The sequence below is a fragment of the Natrix helvetica genome (genome assembly GCF_964273705.1).
Source record: "Natrix helvetica genome assembly, chromosome: 7".
Taxonomy (NCBI): Eukaryota; Metazoa; Chordata; class Lepidosauria; order Squamata; family Natricidae; genus Natrix; species Natrix helvetica.
The window spans coordinates 10,462,123-10,485,296 of record NC_138558.1 but is presented as its reverse complement, the minus strand read 5'-3'; the positions used below and the strand labels follow the sequence as shown (position 1 = coordinate 10,485,296).

Below are 23,174 nucleotides of genomic sequence, written 5' to 3'. Positions count from 1 at the left end.
TTTTGGACTTTAGACAACTTAGAACTACGCCGCCTTCAGTCTGACCTAAGCGTAGTACATAAAATTATCTGCTATAATGTCCTACCTGTCAATGACTACTTCAACCACAACAATACATGAGCAAAGCATAGATACAAACTTAAGGTAAACCACTCCAAACTTGATTGCAGAAAATACGAAAATAAGCAACAGATTGGTCAATGCCTGGAATGCACTACCTGACTCTGTGGTTTCTTCCCCAAACCCCCAAAACTTTAACCTTAGACTGTCTTCTATCGACCTCACCCTATTCCTAAGAGGTCCGAAAAGGGGGCATGCATAAGCGCACCAATGTGCCTACCGTCCCTGTCCTAATATTTCTTTTTATTCGTATCCATTTCATGTATCGAAAATCATGTTTATACATATATATGTTGTTTAATTCATGCTTGATGACATAAATAACTAAATAACTAAATAACTAAATAACTAAATAACTAAATAACTAAATAACTAAATAACTAAATAACTAAATAACTAAATAACTAAATAACTAAATAACTAAATAACTAAATAACTAAATAAATTTGCGAACCGGTGAAGCCCACCACTGTGCCAGATATATTACAGTATGTTGTTAGAGGGCTTCAAGGTAGGGAAGGCCGATACAGAAGTTGATAACTCCTTCAATTTCTCTTGCAATTATTAGATTAGAGGAAAGACCATAAAGATGCATTCTCATATAACTGTCTAGTTTGGGGCAGTAACCAAACAGGGCAGGTACAAACTCCAACGAATAGTTAAAACTGCAGAAAAGAACAATTGCAACCATCCTGCCTTCCACAGGAGACCTACATATTCTGTGGGTCAGAAGGAGGGCTGAGAAGATATCTGCAGACCCCTCACATCCGGGACATAAATTGTTTCAACTCCTCCCCTCGGGATGGCGCTCTAGGGCAAAACAACTAGACGGAGTTTTTTCCCTCGCGTCATCGCTCTGATGAACATCTAATTTTCGCAGTTCTGTCTAATGTCTATGTCTATATTTACCCATATAGTGTGGCTTTAGGTTTATTATTTATCCTTCTTAATATGTTCTTCACTTCTCCCTTTTATTGGTATTATTATTATTATTACTATTATTCACGAGCCATGGTGACGCAGTGGCTAGAGTGCAGTATTTCAGGCTACTTCTGCTGCCTGCCGGCTGCCTGCAATGTGGCAGTTCGAATCTCACCAGGCTCAAGGTTGACTCAGCCTTCCATCCTTCCGGGGTGGGTAAAATGAGGGCCCAGATTGTTGGGGGCAAGAGGCTGACTCTGTAAACTGCTTAGAGAAAGCTGTAAAGCACTGCAAAGCGGTATATTAGTCTAAGTGCTAATGCTATTGCTATTCTCTCTGTTGCTTTACATGTACACTGAGAGTTTCTACACCAGAAACAAATTTCTTGTGTGTCCAATCACACTTGGCCAATTCAGCTCAGCTCAACTCAACACAACTATTTTACTTCAATTCATCATAGTTCACTGAGGCAAGCAAACATCTGAAGTTTTCTTATCAAGTCAAGGTCATTGAACAAGGTTGCCCCAGGCCTTCCTAGTCTCACTAACAGCAGAATTAGCAGCCATGGAAGCCTAGTGGTTAGACTGCAGCATTGTAGGAAAACTCTGCCCACTGCCAGGAGTTTAGTCCTGACTGGCTTAAGTTTGACTCAACCTTCCATCCTTCCGAGGCCGGTAAAATGAGGACCCACATTGTTGGGGGCAATATACTGACTTTGTAAACCACTTAGAGAGGGCTGTAAAAGTACTGCGAAGTGGTATATAAGTGCTATTGCTATTGCTATTGCGATTCTAGAGAAAGGTTTACCTAACAGTCAACGCCCCTTGGCAAAGCCAAACTTGTACGTACTTTCAGAAGAAAGCTATGGTCTTCCACCAAGGAATCACATATTTTCTATGGAACTCAGGTTTTCTAAAATGCCTACAATCCCTCACTATGCTGTCCATTACTGAGTCTCCATTCCACATTTGACCGTGTAGGAGATGATCAGGCTGAGCTTGAAGGAGGGATCAAACACGTCATCAGTCTCGAGTCCCTTCACACCCACAAGAGATCTAAGCCCAGCCCACCTTGAATCCCACTCCTTCTTATCTACCACCCATTTGCTTCGCAGTTATGGTTCTTTTAGTGCAGGGGTGTCAAACTCAAGGCCCACGGGCCAGATGCGGCCTACGATATGGTGGGATCTGGCCCATGGGGCTGTCCCGATCTACCCAGTGCGAAGAGGAAAGATCAGGCCAATGTAGCATCGGCCCAGTCTACTCAATGCGAAGAGGAAACATGGTGTTCTGACCGAGAGGGCATGAAGCAACTCCTTGTCCTGACAAAAAAAAAAACCCTTTTGTTAATTGACTGTGAATTCTGCTCATTCACATCCGGCAAAGTCTTTCAAGGGAGGATTTACAGTCACAGACCTTATCTGGCTTGGAGAGCTGCCAGGCCGATATCTGCAAAATTTGCCAAGGAGTCTCGGAAAGTCACGAACCAATAATTGTCTCCTGCAAACTCCACTCCCCTTTCGCTCCTCCTTTATTTCCTCTGGGAGGGGCCATTCATCATCCACCTGTGGCCTTACTTATTCCCAAGTCGACCACTCTTCTTTAACTGTTCCCTTCATCTGGCAACTCTGCGCATATGCACACTGGGAACAGGCTCCAGCTGTTTGTCTGCCTCACTGGTGTCTGCCTCTGAAGGCAGCTGATAACTGGCATACGGCTCTGGCCTCATCTCTGCCTCCGACACAGAGCCCTCATCAGAGCCTTCCCCAGACTCCAGGACTGGCCCATGTTCCTCCCCAACCTCCTCACTGTCCAAATCTGTTGCCAGCTCTCCTGGCCCCTGGCGGGCCACAACACATAGCAGCAGTTTGGGGAATGACGTCAAGCTGGCCATGCCCACCCAGTTGACCACATCCACCCAGTCGGCCATGCCCGGCCATCCTCCCGAGGTCAACCACAGCCCTGATACCCCTGTTTTAGAGACCTTACATTTGCAATCAATCCTTATATTCATTTGAACTGCCTGGTTTCCACGCTTGACATACCAAATGGTGATGGTGAAATACTTATATTGAAATGATCTCATAAACCTGGATTGGATGGGATCCCAAAAATCAAGAGACACCAAGACGACCTGGATTTAAAAATCCATTACTTATTCCAGAGCACTCAAAAATTAATGACTAGGCAGGTGATTTCGCTGTTTATGGTATGGCCCTCTATTCTTTTTAGCAGGGATTTTGGGTTGGGGCGGGGGGATGAGGAAAAAGTGAAAGCGATTCCAAAGCAAACATCAAATTCTTCTTGAGAACCCCCCCCCCGAATTACACCTGTACCCCATTAGATTATAAATACCAGCAGAGGAAAAATGACTAAAATTATGAGCATGTTTCACTGCAATTTTTTTCCTCTTGCTAACACATTCCTTTCTTTTAACAACTAGAACCAAATGAGTATCCTAACACATAAATAATGCTCCCTTGATAAAAGTGGGCAATAAAATGGAAAGGGAAGCCTTATACGCCAACTGCAAACTCTTCAAAGAACACCCGAAGGGGTTTAAAATATGACCCATGCATTAAATTGTTAATTGCCCAAATCTTCTCTCTCTCTCTCTCTCTCTCTCTCTCTCTCTCTCTCTCTCTCCCTCTCTCTTTTTTTTCCAGGAGGGAGAATTTAACTGGATGACATTATAACGTGTAGTTTAATGTCTTTTAACAACTTTGGAAAATGTTTTTTTTTTAAATTAACTATATAGGAAACTTGAGGACAAGAAGGAAGGGCTGATCCTTTTACAGGTCTGTTACAAATAGTTTGCTGCTCTGCAGGGAACATGTGGCTGTCCAGATGTGGCTGGAATCTGAGTTTCCTTTAGTATGCATAGTGCTGAAGAATGATGGAACTTGGTTTCCTGTAATTTTTCAGGTCTAAGGTGAATTCACTTTTTTTTTTTGGCTTTCTAGTCTGGTGCCTTAACCACTAGATCAGGACCCATGGGCCGAATCCGGCCCCCAGGGTGCTTAAATTCGGCCCCCGGGGCTGGCCTGGAAATATCACTGGTCTGTAGGAAGTTAGCTCACACCCCTCTTCTAGAAAAATGAAGTATATTGGGAAATATTGTAAAAGGCAGAATATTATATTTCCCTGGGTCAGAAATGGAGAAACATGTTTTTAGGCAGGTAACAGACTCACTCTTAATAGCCTCCACTTTCCTTCATGGGCCATTAAAATGCCCGAGCCAGTCTATTCTACATAACAAAGAGCTCCCTCTTCAGCTCCTGGGTGATGGGATTAAGGCATGATAGTATTAGCCCTTTACCCAACTCACCACAGGGCACCTGGGAAGAAGCAATGCTCAACCAAACCTGGACTCAAGGCACAGCCTAGAGAGTTGTCCCTGCATGGCCCCACGGGAGTCTGACAGCCAATCAGAATACATTTCTTACACAGGAACAGGAAACAGAGAGGTGGGGCCAAACAGTGTATAAAAACCCAGCAAGCCCCTTCTTTTCTCTTTTTTTCTTCTTCACCCAACATCTGGAAGCATGCAACCCCCCTTTTCTGTTCAGGAGCTCAAGCCATGTGGTCCTGTCCACCATTAAACCACCTTTCCAAGCAGCCTCCATGTCTCCAGTGTCTTTTTCCCCACTTGGAAATGAACCCAGAAGGACATTTCTTCCAACAGGTCCACCGGTGTCTCTGGAGGCTAAATTGGGCCACGTTTGCCTCCTCCATGCCTCGTTTTCACCCACCATGGCCTCTTGCAGCACTCTGCCAAAAATGGGTCAGAAAATGGACCAAAAACTGGCTGGAAAATGGGCCAGAAATGGGCCACACAGCCACTTTTGGGCCGGCAGAGTGTTGCAGGAGGCTGGGAGAGGGGGGCAAAACCGAGGTGCAGGTGCATGCAGACACCTCTGTGCCCTGTTTTGGCTGGCAGGTTCCTGCAGGAGGCATCCGTCCGTCCCTCCGCCTGCCTGTGGAGGAGAATTACAATTCTGATGTGTCCCTCAAAGAAATCCAGTTTGACACCCCTGCACTAAACTGACTTTCCATGAAGCCCTGGGAAAGGCCTTCCTTCTCTACAAAACTCCAGCCTAAGATAGCATGGGTAAGTAGATGGTATATTTTGCCTAATCCATCTCACGTCATATTTTTAACTGGTGCGAGCCTCTCCCAGTATGAAGAAATCATGGCCTCGGCACGGAGGGGATAAATTAGATTATATTTACCCTGTCTGCTGCTCGAGAGACAGGTTGACAGGTGTTAAGCAGAAGAGTTTCATCCTATTGCAGTTGATAAAGTTTCATCTAGTTGAGTTCACAGAGGTTAATTCCTTATCATCGGCTCCTGGAACATATTATCAGGTAATCCTTCAGATAATGACGTCTCTATGTAGCATAGGCTGGAGACAGTCTAGTGCAGGGGTGTCAAACTCAAGGTTTGGGGCCTGGATCCGGCCTGTGGGGCTGTCCTGGAAACAGTGAAGGACCGGCCCGCAATGCCTCTGCCAGGGAAAACGGAGCTTGGGAGGGCCGCACACGAGCTCCGTTTTAGCTGGCAGAGGGCTGCAGGAGGCCGTCGCAGCCTAAAACGGAGCTCAAGAGCCCATTTTCGCTGGCAGAACGCTCGGGTCTCCACAGGTTGCCGCCGACATGAGTGACGTCAAGCTGGCCTCGGCCATCCTGGCCACGGTCACTCCGCCCCCCCTGAGGTCAACCACAACCCTGATACGGCCCTCAATGAAATCGAGTTTGACACCCCTGATCTAGTGTGATTGCAGAACTCCAGTCCTGGATAAAAGGACATCAGCCTGTCCGGTTAAAACTCATCAGAGAATGTACAACTTGTCAGCAGTCTGGACTCCCACATATTTCGTTAACTTTTCACTTCAGTTAAATTCAAGTAAAATGTTCATGACTTACCCAGCAAGCCAAGGATTAATTTCACGTCTCTGAAACTTGAGCATGACACTGTGTTTTGTTTCACATGGGCTTGTGCGTTTAAAAAGAACTATGTATGGGTGGTCCTTGACTTATGACCATAATTGAGGCCAACATTTCATTTCAGAGACTTCAATCTCCCCAGCTGAGCTGGGAGGCCTTGAGAACAATCCCCAACATATCTGAAGTATGAGCCATAGCAGACCTCGATGTCACATCAAGGCTAGGTGCAAAACGATGCAATTTGGACCTCAGGAACCACTAAATTCATAATTTTAAATCCCGCGGACCACTAATATGATCTGCCTGATGACCGGCTGGGTGGGCGTGGCTAGGTGGTCATGTGATTGGATGGGCGTGGCCAACTCGATGTCACCCAATTCAAGGGGTGCCTTGCCAGTCTCTACTCGCCCCTCCCTTCCCAGTCACTGTTCGCCTCCCCACCTGGACTCCTTAGGGCCCCAACAGGAAGCAATGACTGGAGCTAAGAAGCCATCATGAGAAAGAGTTGGCAAAACAGCTCAGTTCAATTTGGATCTGACCGAGAAGGAGGCTCAGCAGAAGCACCTCACTGAGGACTACGAGCATAGGCTTTCCAAGCAGAGGGAAGGCCTGCAGGAGTGCAAGGCCAGGTACCGGGGCCTGGAGGCTCAGTGGGCTGAAATGGTCAGCCAGTTCCAGACCATGATGCAGTCTCACTGCAACGAGGCCCTCCGGCTCTTCGCCACCAGCGGCTCTTCCCTCCAACCTTTGCCCAAAGCCCCCCACCAGGAGGCTGAAGCAGACCTCAAGTCGGAATTTCTGCCCCCTCTGACCTGCACAAAAAGACCCAAAAACACAAGCGTTCATTGCACGTATCTGGTCCAGGGGCCATAGTTTGAGGACTCCTGATTTAGCGCAATATAAAAAATGCAAATATTTTCTCGGGGGACCGTCAACAATTTCTCGCGGACCCCCAGTGGTCCCACCAGTTAGTGACCACTCTTCTAAAGCACCTGCGGGCAGGACAAGAACTAAGGGGTGGAAGATCTCCAGGGTCCTTCATGCTCTCTGAGCTTGCTTGTCTTCTTGCTGACGTTTCATTTACCAGCAAAACCCCACTACATACTAGCGCTGATGACGTTACCTAGTTTGGTAATGAAGCGTCTGCAAGGAAACAAGCCAGCTGAGAAAGCACCACTGTGAACAGATGCAGCAGTTTAATTTGGGGGGGGGGGGGCAGTGCTGTTGCAAGTATCCGAACACAACTTCGTTCTGTGAATCCAGAGTAAATTTACTTTTTAAAGGGTGGTGGTTTGTTTGTTTTTTGCTGAGTTTCCAAACACATGTGAGGACAACAACCATCTGCAGAGCAAGAAAAAGTATTCAGTCTCTTGTGTAAGGAGTGTAAGGAAGGATTATTGGTCTATGCCAGTAATGGTGAACCTTTTTCTTACGGCGTGCCAAAATCTCCCCGCCCAAACTGCGCATGAAATCCCCACCCCCCTGCATGCGCGCACAACCCCTCTCCAGGCTCCAGAGGCTTTTCTGAAGCCCGGGAAGAGCGAAAACGGCTTCCACCGGCCCTCCGGAAGCTGGAAACGGAATGTTCCTGAACTTCCGGTCGGCCCGTTGGAGCCCTTTTTCGCCCTCCCCAGGCTTCAGAAAAGCCTCCGGGGCTGGGGAAGGCAAAAAACGGCCACAACAAGCCAACCAGAAGTTTGGGAACGATCCATTTCCAGTTTCCAGAGGGCTTCCGGCTGGCCGGGGGAGGCCGTTTTTGCTCTCCCCAGGGTTGAAGAAAACCTCCGGAGACTGAAAAATAGCCCCAACAGGTCAACCGGAAGTTCGTTCCCAAACTTCCGGTTGGCCCATTGAGACTGTTTTTTACCCTCTCCAGCCTGTGGATGTTTTCCTGGACCTTGGGGAGGGTGATAACGGCCTCCCCAGGCTCCTCCTGAAATATGAAAAATTAGCTGGCGGACCGGAGCTAATGGCTGGCGTGCCACCAAATATGGCTTCACGTACCACCTGTGGCATGCGTGCCATAAGTTCGCCGTCGCGGGTCTATGCCTTTCCTCAACCTGATGTATGTCCAATGGATTGGAGGAACCACCAGTAAATGTAAAAAGCCGAGCCGAAGAGCATGTTAGCCGGGGATTGTGGGCATTTTGCAAAAGTATGGGGGGAATGCCAGCTTGTGAAAAGCTGCCCTACATTTTGTCTTCGAACCATGCTCCTAATCCTAGGGTGTCAAACCCAAGGCACCTGGGCGGGATCCTGCCCACAGGGTGCTTAGATCTGGCGCGTGGGGCCGACTTGAAAACAGCAAAGGACTGGATAGCAATGCCTCTGCTCAGCTCCGCTTTTGCTGGCAGAGGGTTGCAGGAAGCTGTTGCAACCAAAAAAGGAGCTCAGCAGCCCATTTTCGCTGGCAGAGCATTGCGGTCACCACAGGTGCCACAGGTGACATTGAGCTGGCAACGCCCACCCTGGCCACACACACACACACGGCCCTCCAAGGTCAAACACAACCCTCAAATGCAGCCCTCAATGAAATTGAGTTTGACACTCTTGTCCTAATCGGAAACCTGGTTAGGAAAAAGGTGGCATGTGAATGGAGGCAAGGAAGGGAATAAACACAATCACCCCTCCCCCCCCCCCGAAATCATGACTCCCATCCCCTGCTTTGCATGTGCTCTGACCGAGGCTTCTCAAGAACATGAAGCAAACTTCTTTTCCTGACAAAACCCCCTTTTATTAAGTTACTGTGAATTCTGCTCATTCACATCCAGCAAAGTCTTTATAGGGAGGATTTACAGTCACAGACCTTATCTGGCTTGGACAGCTGCCAGGCCGAGATCTGCAGAATTTGGCAAGGAGTCTTTTGAGAGTCACGAACCAATGAAGCGAACCAATTGTCTCCTGCAAACTCCACTCCCCTTTCGCTCCTCTTTTATTCCCTATGGGAGGGGCCATTAATCTTCCACCTGTGTCTTTACTCCCGAGTCGACCCCTGTTCTTTAGCTGTTCCCTTCGTCTGGCAACTCTGCGCATGCGCACATTGGGAACAGGCTCCAGCTGTTTGTCTGCCTCACTGATGTCTGACTCTGAAGGCAGTTGATAACTGTCATACGGCTCTGGTCCCCTCTCTGCCTCCGACACAGAGCCCTCCTCAGAGCCTTCCCCAGACTCCAGGACTGGCCCATGTTCCTCCCCAACCTCCTCACTGTCCGAATCTGCTGCCAGCTCAACTGGCTGCTGGCGGGCCACAATACTGCCATGTTTTAATTTCAGTCCGACCCCAGCTGAATTTCGCTTTTCAGAAAGCGGAATAACATTTGGGAGTTGGGGCACCCTGGAACAGCCAAAATAAGAAGCCAGTTGGGCTTTAATGAACTCCTTCGAATTCCAGATTTGCTGACTCAGCCGCACCGCCAAGAGATCACGCAGCGTGGATGTGAGTTTGGCTGCTACTGCTCACCTGAATATGTCAGGGAGAATTGTTCTGCTGACACAGTAATGAGAAATGAGTCTCGGCAAGCCGTTGGCTAAGGGAGACGTGAAAGGGAACACTTTCCAAACGCAGGAGAACACTGCAGGGATGTTAAAAGTGTGTCCTGGATTCCTCTTTAATCTCGATACAACAAACAGAAGCAATTAAGGGAGAGAACACGAAGAGGGTTGTCCTACCAGTGCCCCACTTTTGGCTTCTAAGACAAAACTTTAGAGCAGTGTTTCTCAAACTTGGCGACTTTAAGTCCTGTGGACTTCAACTCCCAGAATTCCCCAGCCAGCTATGCTGGCTGGGGGATTCTGGGAGTTGAAGTCCACAGGACTTAAAGTCGCCAAGTTTGAGAAACACTGCTTTAGAGGATAAGAATATTCTGCCGCTGATCAAGGCAGGCCTGAAAAAATGCAACAGTACAGCTAGTCCAAAGGGACACCGTGGCTCAGTGGCTAAGACTCTGAGCTTGTTGATCAGAAAGGTCGGCGGTTCGGCGGTTCGAATCCCTAGCGCCGCATAATGGAGTGAGCTCCTGTTTCTTGTCCCAGCTTCTGCCAACCTAGCAGTTCGAAAGCAGGTAAAAAATGCAAGTAGAAAAATAGGGACCACCTTTGGTGGGAAGGTAACAGCGTTCCGTGCTCCTTCGGTGTTTAGTCATGCCGGCCACAGGATCAAGGAGACGTCTCTGGACAGCGCTGGCTCTTTGGCTTTGAAACGGAGATGAGCACCGCCCCCTAGAGTCAGGAATGACTAGCACATATGTGCGAGGGAAACCTTTACCTTTATCTTGCAGGTAGTCCTCGACTTACAGCCGTTTGTTTAGTGACCATTTGAAGTGACAAGGGCATTGAAAAAAGTGACCGAGGATCATTTTTCACACTTATGACTGTTGCAGAGTCCCCATGGTCAAAACGCAAATGTTTGGCAACCGACTCATATTTACGACCGTTGCAGTGCGTCCCTGGGTTGTGCGATCCCCTTTTGCGACCTTCTGAAGAGCAAAATAAGTGCAGAAGCCAGATTCACTTAATGACCGCATTACTGACTTAAGAACGGCAGTCATTCACTTAAGAAAGGTGGCAAAAATGTCATAAAATGGAATAAAGCTCACTTAACAACTGTCTTGCTTAGCAATAGAAAATTTGGGCTCAATTGTGGTGGTAAGTCAAGGACTACTTTATAGTCTAAAGCAGGGATCCACAATCTGTGGACCGCAGTCCACTCCTGGGCTCTGTGAGTGGCTGGCCATTCTCACTAGCATATCCACGAGTGTCTTGCAGGCGTTAGCAGCTATATTTATTTGTCATTTTTGGGTTGAGAATTGCGCAACAAAACTGGAAAAAGCAAAGAAGTGGAAACGTAATAGTGCTGCACTTAAACGGTGCAAAATTCATTATATATATACGAAATCTACAAAAACATATATGTGTGTGTGTATATATATACACCCGTGAAAATCTACGAAAACAAATGTGTGTGTGTGTGTGTGTGTGTGTGTGTGTGTATGTATTGTGTCACAACCCCTGGTATACCCAAATATGGGGGAACACACTGCTTCCCCTTTCTGTCCTTCGGCTCACTCCTGGAGACCATCCAGGCAGAAAACCATATTTTCAATGTTGCCTTTGTTATATTTGTGTTGTGTTTGTGCTGATAAATAAATAAAGGGAGACTAGTATAGATCTATTTCAAGCTATTTAGCTCTCATCAGCTAGCCAATCCCAGTAAGGGTATGGCTAGCTGATGAGAGCTAAATATATCTATACTAGTCTCCCTTTTTATGAAATAGATCTATACTAGTCTTCCTTTATTTATTTATCAGCACAAATACAAGACACACACACACACAAACACACACACAATTTTCCTCCAAAACGCTTTCATGTATTGAGCGTCTTCTTACTAGCACACTACATACTAGTACTAAATCAGGGGTATCAAAGTCAAGGCCTGCGGGCCGGATCTGGCCTAAGGGTACTTAGATCTGCCCCATGGGACCACCCAAACTCCGTTTTCGCTGGCAGAAGGTTGCAGGAGGTCGTTGCAGCTGAAAACGGAGCTCGGGAGCCCATTTTCACTGGCACTGAGGGCACCACAGGCCCCCCTCCCCGACATGAGTGACATTGAGATGGCCACACCCACCCTAGTCATGACCCCACCTCCCCTCCAGGTTAAACACAACCCTGATGTGGTCCTCAATGAAATTGAGTTTGACTCCCCTGTACTAAATCTTCTTACTACCCTGTTTCCCCGAAAGTAAGACCTCCTCGGATAATAAGCCCAATTGGGCTTTTGAGTGCATGCGCCAAAATAAGCCCTCCACCCAAAATAATCCCTCCCTGAAAATATTGCAACATAGCAGCAGCCATGAGGTGACCACGCTCACCGCCTCCTGCACCTCAAAAATAATAAGATCTCCCTGAAAATAAGGCCAAGCGCTTATTTCGGAGGTCAAAAGAAAATTAGATCCCATCTTATTTTTGGGAAAACAGGGAATTATGGATGAATTGATTCCATAAGTGCGGTCGGGGCCTACCGACTGACCTTCAGGGGGCTAAAGGATCAGATGACTGCAAAGAAAATACATCCTTCCATTTCCCCACCATTCAGTCATAATGGAAGAAGCTTCTCGGATGAGAAGTGAAACCTCTTCAAGAAAAAAACCCCAAGAAAGCCCAACTGCCTTTCGAAAAAGCACCCTTGAGTTAAGGATTCCGATATATGTCTACAAACACTTGAGATTTTCAGTGTGGGCATAAGGTGACTCACCAACCTCAGATCGCTGCGCCTGGGGAAAAGTTTCTTTTTTCCGCTGAAATAGATATCGAATTCATCCACCTTCAAACGATGGGCATAATCAATATAGGCTGAGACCTCCTGGCCGCGGGCGTTTCGATCACGGATGAAGATTATGGACTAGAGGCAAAAGGGAAAAGTGTTACTGTTACTCAAGTGTCCATAAAAAAATAGGCTCGCACCATTTTCGTAGTTTCTTTGCAAGATCAGGATTTCAGACATTCTGTCCTTCCATCATTCTGGTTTCGTTTAAAGATGGCACCACTAACGGCAACCTTGGTGAAATGCTCTCTAGTAGTTTTGATGTTTTCTTAGACACAAAGCTAGTCCCCGCCCCCCGTGCCATCACTCTGCTGAACTCTTAATTCCCATAGTACTATCTCATTTCTTGTTGTGGCCCGCTAGTGAGCAGCGGAGCTGGCAGCAGATTCAGACAGTGAGGAGGTTGGGGAGGAACATGGGCCAGTCCTGATCTCTGGGGAGGGCTCTGATGAGGTCTCTGTGTCGGAGGCAGAGATGGGGTTATCCAACAACTATCATCTGCCTTCAGAATCAGACATCAGTGAGGCAGAAGAACAGCTGGAGCCTGTTCACAGTGTGTGTATGCACAGAGTTGCCAGACAAAGGGAACAGCTAAAGAACAGGGGTCGACTTGTAAGGCCGCTGGTGGACGAAGAATGGCCCCTCCCAGAGGAAATAAAAGAGGAGCAAAAGGGGAGTAGAGTTTGCAGGAGACAATTAGTTCGCTTAATTGGTTCGTGACTCTCAAAAGACTCCTTGCCAAGTTCTGCAGATATCGGCCTGGCAGCTCTCCAAGCCAGATAAGATCTGTGTCTGTAAATCCTCCCTTGAAAGACTTTGCTGGATGTGAATGAGCAGAATTCACAGTGGATTAATAAAAGGGGTTTTTTTTCGGGACAAGGAGTTTGCTTCAGGCTCTTGAGAAGCCTAAGTCAGAATATTTCTGAGCTTTTCTCATGCTCTCATCTTCATACTCTCTTCTCGTATTGGTTTCCTAGGATTTATCAAGTGTTTTTAAATTATAATTAATGATTGTAACTATGATTTATGACCTATGACCTATTTATTGCTGTTTATATGTACACTGGAGACAAATTCCTTCTGTGTTCAATCACACTTGGCCAATAAAGAATTCTATTCTATTCTATTCTATTCTATTCTATTCTATTCTATTCTATTCTATTCTATTCTGTTCCATTCTATTCTGTTCCATTCTATTCTGTTGTAGTTTAGTCTACCCAGCCTAGCCTAGTCTATCCAGCCTGTCCTGCCCTGCCCTGCCCTGCCCTGCCCTGCCCTGCCCTATCCTATCCTAGTCTATTTTTCCTAGCCTACTCTAGGTTCATCAATCTTTCAGGTACCACCTCTGTGGCAAGATCCAATTTGTAAGGGCTGCGAAGTAATTTTAATGGGATTTTCTCTGGAAGAAGAGTAAGTCACATGGCAGACTTCTTCTGGGGGGGAAAAAAAACATCTCCATGTCTCAGAGTGTAAACCACAACAGTGTTTCTCAATTTTAAGAGCAGAATTCCCTAGCCAGTGGTGCTAGCATCAAAATTATTCCTTGAATTCTTAAAGTGCTCTCAAGTGCCAATTCCCTTTTAAAAGGGATCTTAGTCCTATTGTGGGTCAGTGCTGTTCCATTGTGCTGAAATCCTGGAGCAGGATGAGGCAAAAAATTCTCACCAAAGAGAAGACATCTTCCTTCCAACATCTACAGAGGCCTGCATCACTGCTCTGGTCTCAAATAGTCTACTAGGCAGATTCAGGAACAAACCAACACAAATTAGACAGTGTTGTGAGTTCATTTTAGATGGGTTTGGAGTAGATTCTGAACTGAGGGAGGTGTATTTCTATTTAATGTATATGAGTCCTTCCTTTCTTCATTACAGTTGACCGCTGAAAGAAAGGAAGGATCTATATAGATTATATCGTCAATGTGTGAATGTAGGCATTTTATAGAACGCCTAGGAAATCTGTAGAAAGCTAAGAATGGGACGTCAGAATATGAAACGCGTAATATTTCACACATTTCATAGGCATTCTACACAACGCCAAAAGGCAAACTAGCAAATTATAAAAAACTCCTGCTAAAACGCCATTTTTAGTTTTCCTTATTGAAACAGTATTGGTCTTTCTCTCTCTCTCTCTTTTTCCCCCCAGTAAGAAAGTCTTGTACTTTATTTTGGATTTCTACTTTCATTTTCATGTATATCTTTTCTATAAATCCTAACTGTAATCCTTTTCATTAAAGGCCTGGAGACTACAACATTTGAAGAACGGTTGCGGAGAAGAGCAACAAAGATGATTAGGGGACTGGAGACTAAAACATATGAGGAACGGTTGCAGGAACTGGGTATGTTTAGTTTAAGAGAAAGAAGGACTAGGGGAGACATGATAGCATTGTTCCAATATCTCAGGGGTTGCCACAAAGAAAATGGGAGTCAAACTATTCTCCAAGGCACCTGAGGGTAGAACAAGAAGCAATGGGTGGAAACTAATCAAGGAGAGAAGCAACTTAGAACAGAGGAGAAATTTCCTGTCAGTTAGAACAATTAATCAGTGGAACAGCTTGCCTCCAGAAGTTGTGAATGCCCCAACACTGGAAGTCTTTAAGAAGATGTTGGATAGCCATCTGTCTGAAACGGTATAGGGTTTCCTGCCTAGGCAGGGGGTTGGACTAGAAGACCCCCAAGGTCCCTTCCAACTCTGCTATTGTATTGTATTGTATTTGGGTTTGGTTAGTCTAGAGAAAAGAAGGACTAGGGATGGGTGGGACATGATAGCAGTATTCCAGTATTTGAGAGCTGCCACAAACAGGACAGCATCAATTTATTTTCCAAAGCACCTGAAGGCAGGACAAGAAGCAATGGATGGAAACTAATCAAGGAGGGAAGCAGCCTGGAATGAAAGGGAAACTTCTTAACATTTTTTGGGGGGAATATATTTTTATTATTTTTACATTTAAAACAAGGCAGTACCGCGAAGTCGAAGTGACCATACATTCACATTATATACAGCTAGTCTCAACCATTAACTATTAGCCTACTTAATACATTGTCTATCCTTCTGTCCAATCACAATATATATACAGTTTGTTCCAGTCTTGTCACCTTGTCCTATACCAATCATAAAATCTGTTCCAGACTTCAAAATATTCTGATTCCCCTTTATTTTTAAATTCAACAGTGAGCCTATCTGCTTCCGCACAGGCCAACAGTTTTCTGATTATATCTAGCTCTGACGGTGTATTTTCTTTTTTCCAATATTGTGCATAAGTTATGCACACCGCAGTTAGTACGGGTATAATTAGATAAAGTGTATCTTTCTTAAACCCCTCCGGTATTATACCTAGGAGAAAAAATTCTGGTTTAAACAAGATTTGGTCTCCCACCATTTGTTTTAACCATGATTGAATCATTTTCCAATATTTTTTTGCCTCATTGCACGTCCACCACATATGATAAAAAGTGCCTGGTGTTTTTTTACACTTCCAACAATTTGGGGCCAGATTTTTAAACATTTTGGAGAGCCGTGCTGGGGGGAGATGCCATCTGTAGAACATCTTATAAAGATTTTCTTTATAGGCCGTAGCCATTGTTAGGGAAACTTCCTAACATTGAGGACAATTCACCAGCCTTCAGAAGTTGTGGGTGCTTCACCACTGGAATTTTTTAAGAAGAGACTGGACAGTCACTTGTCTGAAATGGTATAGGATCTCCTGCTTGAGCAGGGGGCTGGACTAGAAGACCTCCAAGGTCCCTTCCAGCTCGATTCTGATTCATGACTCTCTTTTCATCCTTTTCCTAAATAGTTTGTGTCATTCTGCACTCAAGGTATTATTTAGGATACCTAAGGAAAGTAAATACTATATTAAAGTAATATAAACATTTTGCCTAAAAATGTCACACATTTTGTAGATTTCCGAGGCATTCTATGCAATGCCAGATTTTCACACGTTGCTGGTAGCATATACATTAAACAGAATTTATGATAGTGGTAGCTAGCTGTTGGTTCTGAAAAGAAACAAAGGAAGATTGTGTGTTTTGAGGAAATCGAAAGCCACTTTCTGGCTCCTACTTTAAAATAGACTTTGGTTTGTCGTTGACATATCAAGATCAGGAAGAGGCAACATTGGAAAGCATATTGAATATGACAAGGAGGAGCCCATGATAAGGTCATAAAAAGAAGAGTTACATCGGTCTTTTCTATTTATCAGTATGAAAAAAGGCAGACAGTTCCTATCAAAACAGTTGTCAATCAATCAATCAATGAGATTCCAGAGTCAAAACCCAGCAATACCTCTTCCTCTCCAACTGCTGCATGAATTCCCACAAGAGAAGAAAATCTGAGCCACCATAAAATCATTTTTGCCAGGCACAGACAAGTATTTTCATGGGTCAGAACGGAAGTACGGAACATATTGTAGCTATGAGGAGTTAAAAACATCATGCTATAAATCCATAAATTGTTGATTCATGATATCTTTTTCTTTCTTTTTTTTAAAAAAGAAAACATTAACAATCACCATCCTAAATTACATGGGATGTTCCCAGCGATGGGCTTCAAAAGTTCCAGCAACGGGTTCGCTGCCTTGTTGCTGGGTGGGCGTGGCCATGGTGGGCGCAGCCTAGTTGGCATCCTGCCCCACGGTGTGTGTGGGCTTTTTCACCCTCCCCAGGCTCCGGGAGGGCAAAACCTGCCTCCTCGGGCTCCGGAGGCCCTCCGGAGGCTGAAAACAGCCTGTTTCCGGACTTCTGGAACCTCCGGTAAGCTCGTTTTCTCCCTCCCCTGAGCCTCTGCATGGGCTCTGCACTTATCTGGCATGATGAACGGGTGGAGACTCCTGGGAAGGGCAGGGTGGGAAGGGCAGGGTGGGCATGGCCAGCCAGGGGTGGCATTTGGGTGTTCGCCAAACTGGCCAGAATCCTAGCTAGAGGATTGCCCGAACCCGTGCGAACCCCCAGATGTTCCTGTGTTTAAAAGTTACCAAAGCAGGTGTTGCTATATATGTACATCACAAAGGACATCTTTCAATCATCCTATGATTATAAAATTAATTTCCTAAAGTAGGTGTTTTCACACAGACCTGCCAGGTGGAAAATGACAATTTTTTTTGCAGCTCTACAAGGAAGCAGTCAGGATGTCACCCTGTGTGGTTGTTGCTTTTTTTTTAACCAGCTTCAAACACCTAATCAAAAATATCTGGAAGACACCTCCCTCACACACACAAACCATGTGTTAAAGGAACAAAGTTTCTTTTTTCTTTTTTTGCTTTTGATCAAGTATCACCTGTCAGCATTCATCTCCATTTTCTCCCTACTCCTCCCCCCCCCCAAAATAATCATTTAGCAGTACTTAAAAAGCTTTCATTCATAAAACGAAACAAGTGCGCTGGATAGCTTTCCTTAAGATGTTCTATCAGTTTTTCAGTTTTACCGCACCCTTCTGCCTCAGGAAAAGTAGGCTTGGAGGGAGTTGATTGAACATTTTCTCCCTTAGCATGACAACACAGCAGGTAACTGCGTTCATGCTAATAATTAATGTGAGTTTCATAGGATGATCTCAAGGGCGTGTCCACTACAAGGGCATGTTAAGGTGATAATGCAGGTATCTTCAACCTGGCTCTGTCCAGATGTTTCAGCAATTAAGTTTCAAGAATTTCTAACCAACATGGCAGGGTGGTTATCACCAATCTTTGGGTTGGCCTTTTTCATATACGACTGGGGCTGAACAGAGCTTATGCTAAAAGCATAGTAAAAAAAAATGAGAGAAAGGACGTCCCTCAGATAGAAAGTCCATACAGAGAGTGGTAAGGACAGTAGAGAAGATTACAGGAAGCTTGCTTTCCATTATTCAGGATACCACTTATAAGCACTATGTGCTTAGAGCTCAAAGCATAGAAGAACAGAAAAGAACAGAACAGAACAGAACAGAACAGAATTCTTTATTGGCCAAGTGTTATTGGACACACAAGGAATTTGTCATCGGTGCATAAGCTCTCAGCATACATAAAAGATATAAGTGATCAGTCATGATCATAATCATCATAAATACATTTATCATGAATCATAAGATACAACAGAACTATGGAGAAAATTCCTGACCGAACAATTAACCAGTGAAACAGAAGTTGCCTCCAGAAGTTGTGAATGCTCCAACACTGGAAGTTTTTATGAAGCTGTTGGATAACCATTTGTCTGAAGTGGTGTAGGGTTTCCTGCCTAAGCAGGGGGTTGGATTAGAAGACCTCCAAGGTCCCTTCCAACTCTGTTATTCTATTCTTATTCTATTCTATTCTCAAGTCATTTGACTGATTAATTGTTCTCACTGTCAGGAAATTTCTCCTTGTGCGTTTGCTTAATGACTTCACGATTCACTTCACAATTACGGCAAAAAAAAATCTGATACAATCTGATGCACCTCATTTAATGAACATCTTTCTTAACAACAGGAATTCTGGTCCAACTTGGGGTCATAGGTCAAGGACTATGGAAGGACTTCTAAACACTGGAAGTTTTTAAGACGAGATTGGATAACCATTTGTCTGAAACGATATAGGGTCTCCTGCCTAAGCAGGGGGTTGGACTAGAAGGCCTCCAAGGTCCCTTCCAACTCTGTTCTTCTGTTCTAACACTTGGTGTTTTTATTTTTAATTTCAATAAATACCTTAATTTAATTTATTCTGTCTCCCCATCCAATAGCCCCTGCTACCTTGCAAGGAAACTGTCTCAGAAGTGATTCACTGTACACTTGAGAAGCAGATGTCCGAAGTCTCACTCATTGTGCAAACGCCATAATGTGGATTCTTGGGCTGGATCCATATATTGCAGGTATGATTAGTCCAAGTTCCTTAAGCAATTATGTCAGAACAAAAGTAACACAATGAACTTTCCCAAAAGCTGTTTTTCCTCTCTGCCCTGAAGAAACCCCTTCAGAAATGCGTGCAGTTGGCCGACAATGGAACGAAATTGAAGTGCTATTGAAAGAAAACAGATTCCCCAGAATTGCTAGAGAAAAGAACAGTTTGGTATTTCTGAGAGCATGGACAAAATAGCTTGGCTATTTTGCTGCTTGGAGATATATTAAAAAACATGGAAGTGTTGGAAGAAATATCCATCTGGTTCATTTCCAAGCCGGGAGGAAGGCACCGGAAACATGGAGGCTGATTGGAAAGATGCTTTCATGATGAAGCAGAACCACCGAGCCCATGGTTCTCTGCTGCAGCTGAACACAGGGAGTGAGGGGAATCTATAACCTTCTCTTGAGCTTTGCACTTCAGCTTCCTGTTCCTGTGCAAGAACATCTATTCTATTGGCTGCTGTCAGACTCCCGTGGGGTCATGTTTGTCTGAGCTCCCAGGTTTGGTTGAAGTTTGCTGGGTGTTGCAATGTCCTTAGGAGATAGCATTGCAGTGGCCTTTGTGTCTTCTGCTAAAGGGTCCTATTATGTCCTGGAGGGACATGCCTTAATCCCATCACCCTGGAGCTGAAGGTCTTTTGTCTTGTAGATAGGCTGGCCCAGTCCTGCTGGGGCTATTAAGAAAAGTGGGGGCTGCTTCCCAAGATCATGTTTCTCCTTTAGGGAAATATAATATTCTGCCTTTTTAAATATTTCTCAAAATATTTCATTCTTCTAGGAGAGGTAAAAGGTAAATGTTCCCCTCGCACATATGTATGTGCTAGTTGTTCCCGACTCTAGGGGGCGATGCTCATCTCCATTTCAAAGCCGAAGAGCCAGCGCTGTCTAACGACGTCTCCGTGGTCATGTGGCCGGCATGAATAAATGCCGAAGGAGCACAGAACATTGTTACCTTCCCACCAAAGGTGGTTCCTATTTTTCTACTTGTATTTTTTACATGCTTTCGAACTGCTAAGTTGGCAAGTAGTGGGAGCTCACTCCATTACGCGGCGCTATGGATTCAAACTGCCGAACTGCCAACCTTTCTGGTCGACAAGCTCAGCGTCTTAGCCACTGAGCCACCCTGTCCCCATTTTAAACAAGTTGCAGCCTAAAAGTCAGCAAAATTAGAATAATGAATGCACAGAATTCAGAATGAATAGCCAGCTCACTGATCACATCCGTTCCAGCAAGGCATCTGCAGGAGAATCAACACAACTAGTCCTCGACTTGTGACCGAAATTGAGTCCAAAATTTCAGTTGCTAAACGAGACATTTTCTTAAGGGAGTTTTGGCCCATTTTATGACCTTTCTTGCCCTGTTGTTAAGTGAATCATTGTCATTGTTAAACTAATAGCACGGTTGTTAAGTGAATATTTGCTTTTGTGTCAGAAAGTCACAAAAAGTGATTGTATGACCCCGGGACGCTGCAACTTTCATAAATATGAACCAGTGGCCAAGTGTCCAAATTTTGATCACGTGACTATGGGGATGATGCAAAGGTCATAAATATGAAAAATAGTTCTAAGTCACTTTTTTTCAGTGTAACTTGTAACTTTGTGGGGTTTTTTTCAATTTCATTAACAAACATGTAAAATACACACACACAAAACTTAGACGTACAACACATTTACACAATGCAATACAAACAGGAGCTTCCTGTTCTTTCTAGTAGCAATTATCAATCGATAGCGCTCACCTTATATTATTTCCCATTCAATTGTATTTCATTTGGGTTTCCCCATTCTTGACTTTCTTATTTTACTCATAACTATTATTTTTGAGTTTTGTTACATTCCTTGACTGATTTTTGTTTCTTTCCTACATCCACCTGTACCATTTATCCCATATCTGGTAGAATTCTGATTCTTCTTTTCCCTGAATTTCTTTAGTTAGTTTGTCCATTTCAGCACAATCCATAACCTTTCTTATTATTTCATCTTCACTTGGAGTTAGTTTGTTTTTCCATTTCTGGGCAAAGGCAATCCTTGCCGCCGTAATTATATGTAGTATTAAATACTGGATTTCTTTTTTGCATTTCACAAACATTATTCCTAATAAAAAAAATTAACTTGTAACTTTGAACAGTCACTAAATGAATGAGGATTGCCTGTATACTGTAGAATTTTTTTCTTGATTCCCCCCCCCCCCCCAATTTTATTGCTCCTAAGACATTGTTTCATACCAAGAAACTTTGCTGTCTGACAAAAGGCATTTCCATGGAAAGTTACTTCCCAAAGCACCTGAAGGCAGGACAAGAAGCAACAGATGGAAGCTAAATCAAGGAGAGAAGCAACCTGAAATGAAGGAGAAATTTCCTGACAGTGAGAAAAATTAATCAGCTTGCCTCCAGAAGTTGCGAATACTCCAACACTGGAAGTTTTCAAGAAGAGATTGAACAACCATTTATCTGGAGTGATGTAAGGTTTCCTGCCTGAGCTGGGGGTTGGACTAGAAGACCTCCAAGGTCCCTTCCAAATCTGTTATTCTGTTCTGTTCTGTGCCATACCAACCATTTTTGGTTATCAGAAAGCTCTAACGACAGGCAGCTAACCAGAAATCCTTGGTGCTCTCTGAGCTTCGTTGCCTTCTTGCCGATATTTCACTGATGTTTCAATGGGGTGATGATGTTACCTACCATATTTTTCGGAGTATAAGACGCACCAAGGTTTTGAAGAGGCAAATTTTTAAAAACGTTTTTGCACTCTGCAAACCTCCCTGTTTTTCGCAAAAACAGGCCCATTTTTTGTCCAAAGAAGGTCATGGATAGCCTTTAGGAGGCTTATATAGTGCTCCCAAGGGGGGGGGGGCAAAATTGAGCAAAATATGGCCCATTGTTTGCTCATTTTTGTCCTCCCCAGCCCCCAGGAGCACTCTGGAAGCCTCCGTAAGGCTATGCATGGCCATTTTGGTGAAGGGGGCAGGGTTTCTCGAGGCCAAAAATGCTGTATTCAGTGTATGACGCACCCAGATTTCAGCCTCTTTTCTGAGGGAAAAAGGTGCATCTTATACTCCAAAAAATATGGTAGTTAGATAATGAAACGTCTGCAAGGAAACACCCAAGCTCAGAGAGCACCAAGGCCCCCCACATGTCAACCCTAAGCTACAAATGTTCTCCTTTGTTGGAACTCTGCACTCTGCCGCTGGTCAGTCTTAACTTACTCCTCCTCAACTCATGCCTACAGTAAACACAATTCTTTCGTTTTTCCCAGTCCACCCTCTTCTATACAAATGCTGCTCTGTTTTAGCTCTTCCGCCAGCCCACATGTAACGCGACAGCAGGAAAGCAGACGAGCCAGGAGGCGGAACTGCTACGCTGTCCTTTAATGAGACCACAGGGCTGCCGGCTCCAGCTGCAGGAAAGGATAAGCAAGCTTATAGTAGCTACCGTGAAAGTCACAACTCGGTGTCTGGAGGATGTCAGGGTCTGGATGGGGAAAACACGTCCGGACTCAACTCAACCATGAGAGAACGGCTGTTGATTCAGAGGCCAGCTGATTCTAGGAATACCCAGTTGATGCTGGTGGCCTTACGTGGAACAGGATGCACAGAAGAACATCTCTCATGCCGTTGTCAAGTCTGGAGCAGTCCTCGACTTATGACCACAATCGAGCCCACAATTTCTGTTGCTAAGCGAGACGTTGGTTAAGTGAGTTTCCCTCCATTTTACTACCTTTCTGGCTTGTTAAATTAATAACACAGTTTGTCAGCGTGCGCACAGTGTGACTATGAGAGACAATCCAGGAGCAAATGCAGTAAACAAAGGTTTGTATTTAAATAGTGGTTTTATGTACAAAGAATATATACATACACATACTTTAATCAGACTTCAAACAAACAGCAATTTATAGCACGGAAGCACACATTGGGAGAGAGATACACCCCAACAGGGTCTCTTATTATTATAGGCTCTTAAAGTGGTATCAGCCCCAAAATGTTGCTGACTCATTCCCAGCATTACACCATCCTAGCAGCTGGCCAGGTCTT

The 23,174-nt window shown here is 44.7% G+C and overlaps 1 protein-coding gene across 1 annotated transcript in view; it reads right to left on the bottom strand.

The window, feature by feature from the left end:
• CFAP299 (cilia and flagella associated protein 299) overlaps positions 1 to 23,174 on the bottom strand; it is a 272,842-nt gene that overhangs the window by 54,140 nt on the left and 195,528 nt on the right. The window contains exon 4 of the mRNA XM_081960436.1: positions 12,244 to 12,386. Coding sequence (XP_081816562.1) covers positions 12,244 to 12,386 — 143 coding nt within the window. The remainder of the gene's footprint in view (positions 1 to 12,243; positions 12,387 to 23,174) is intronic.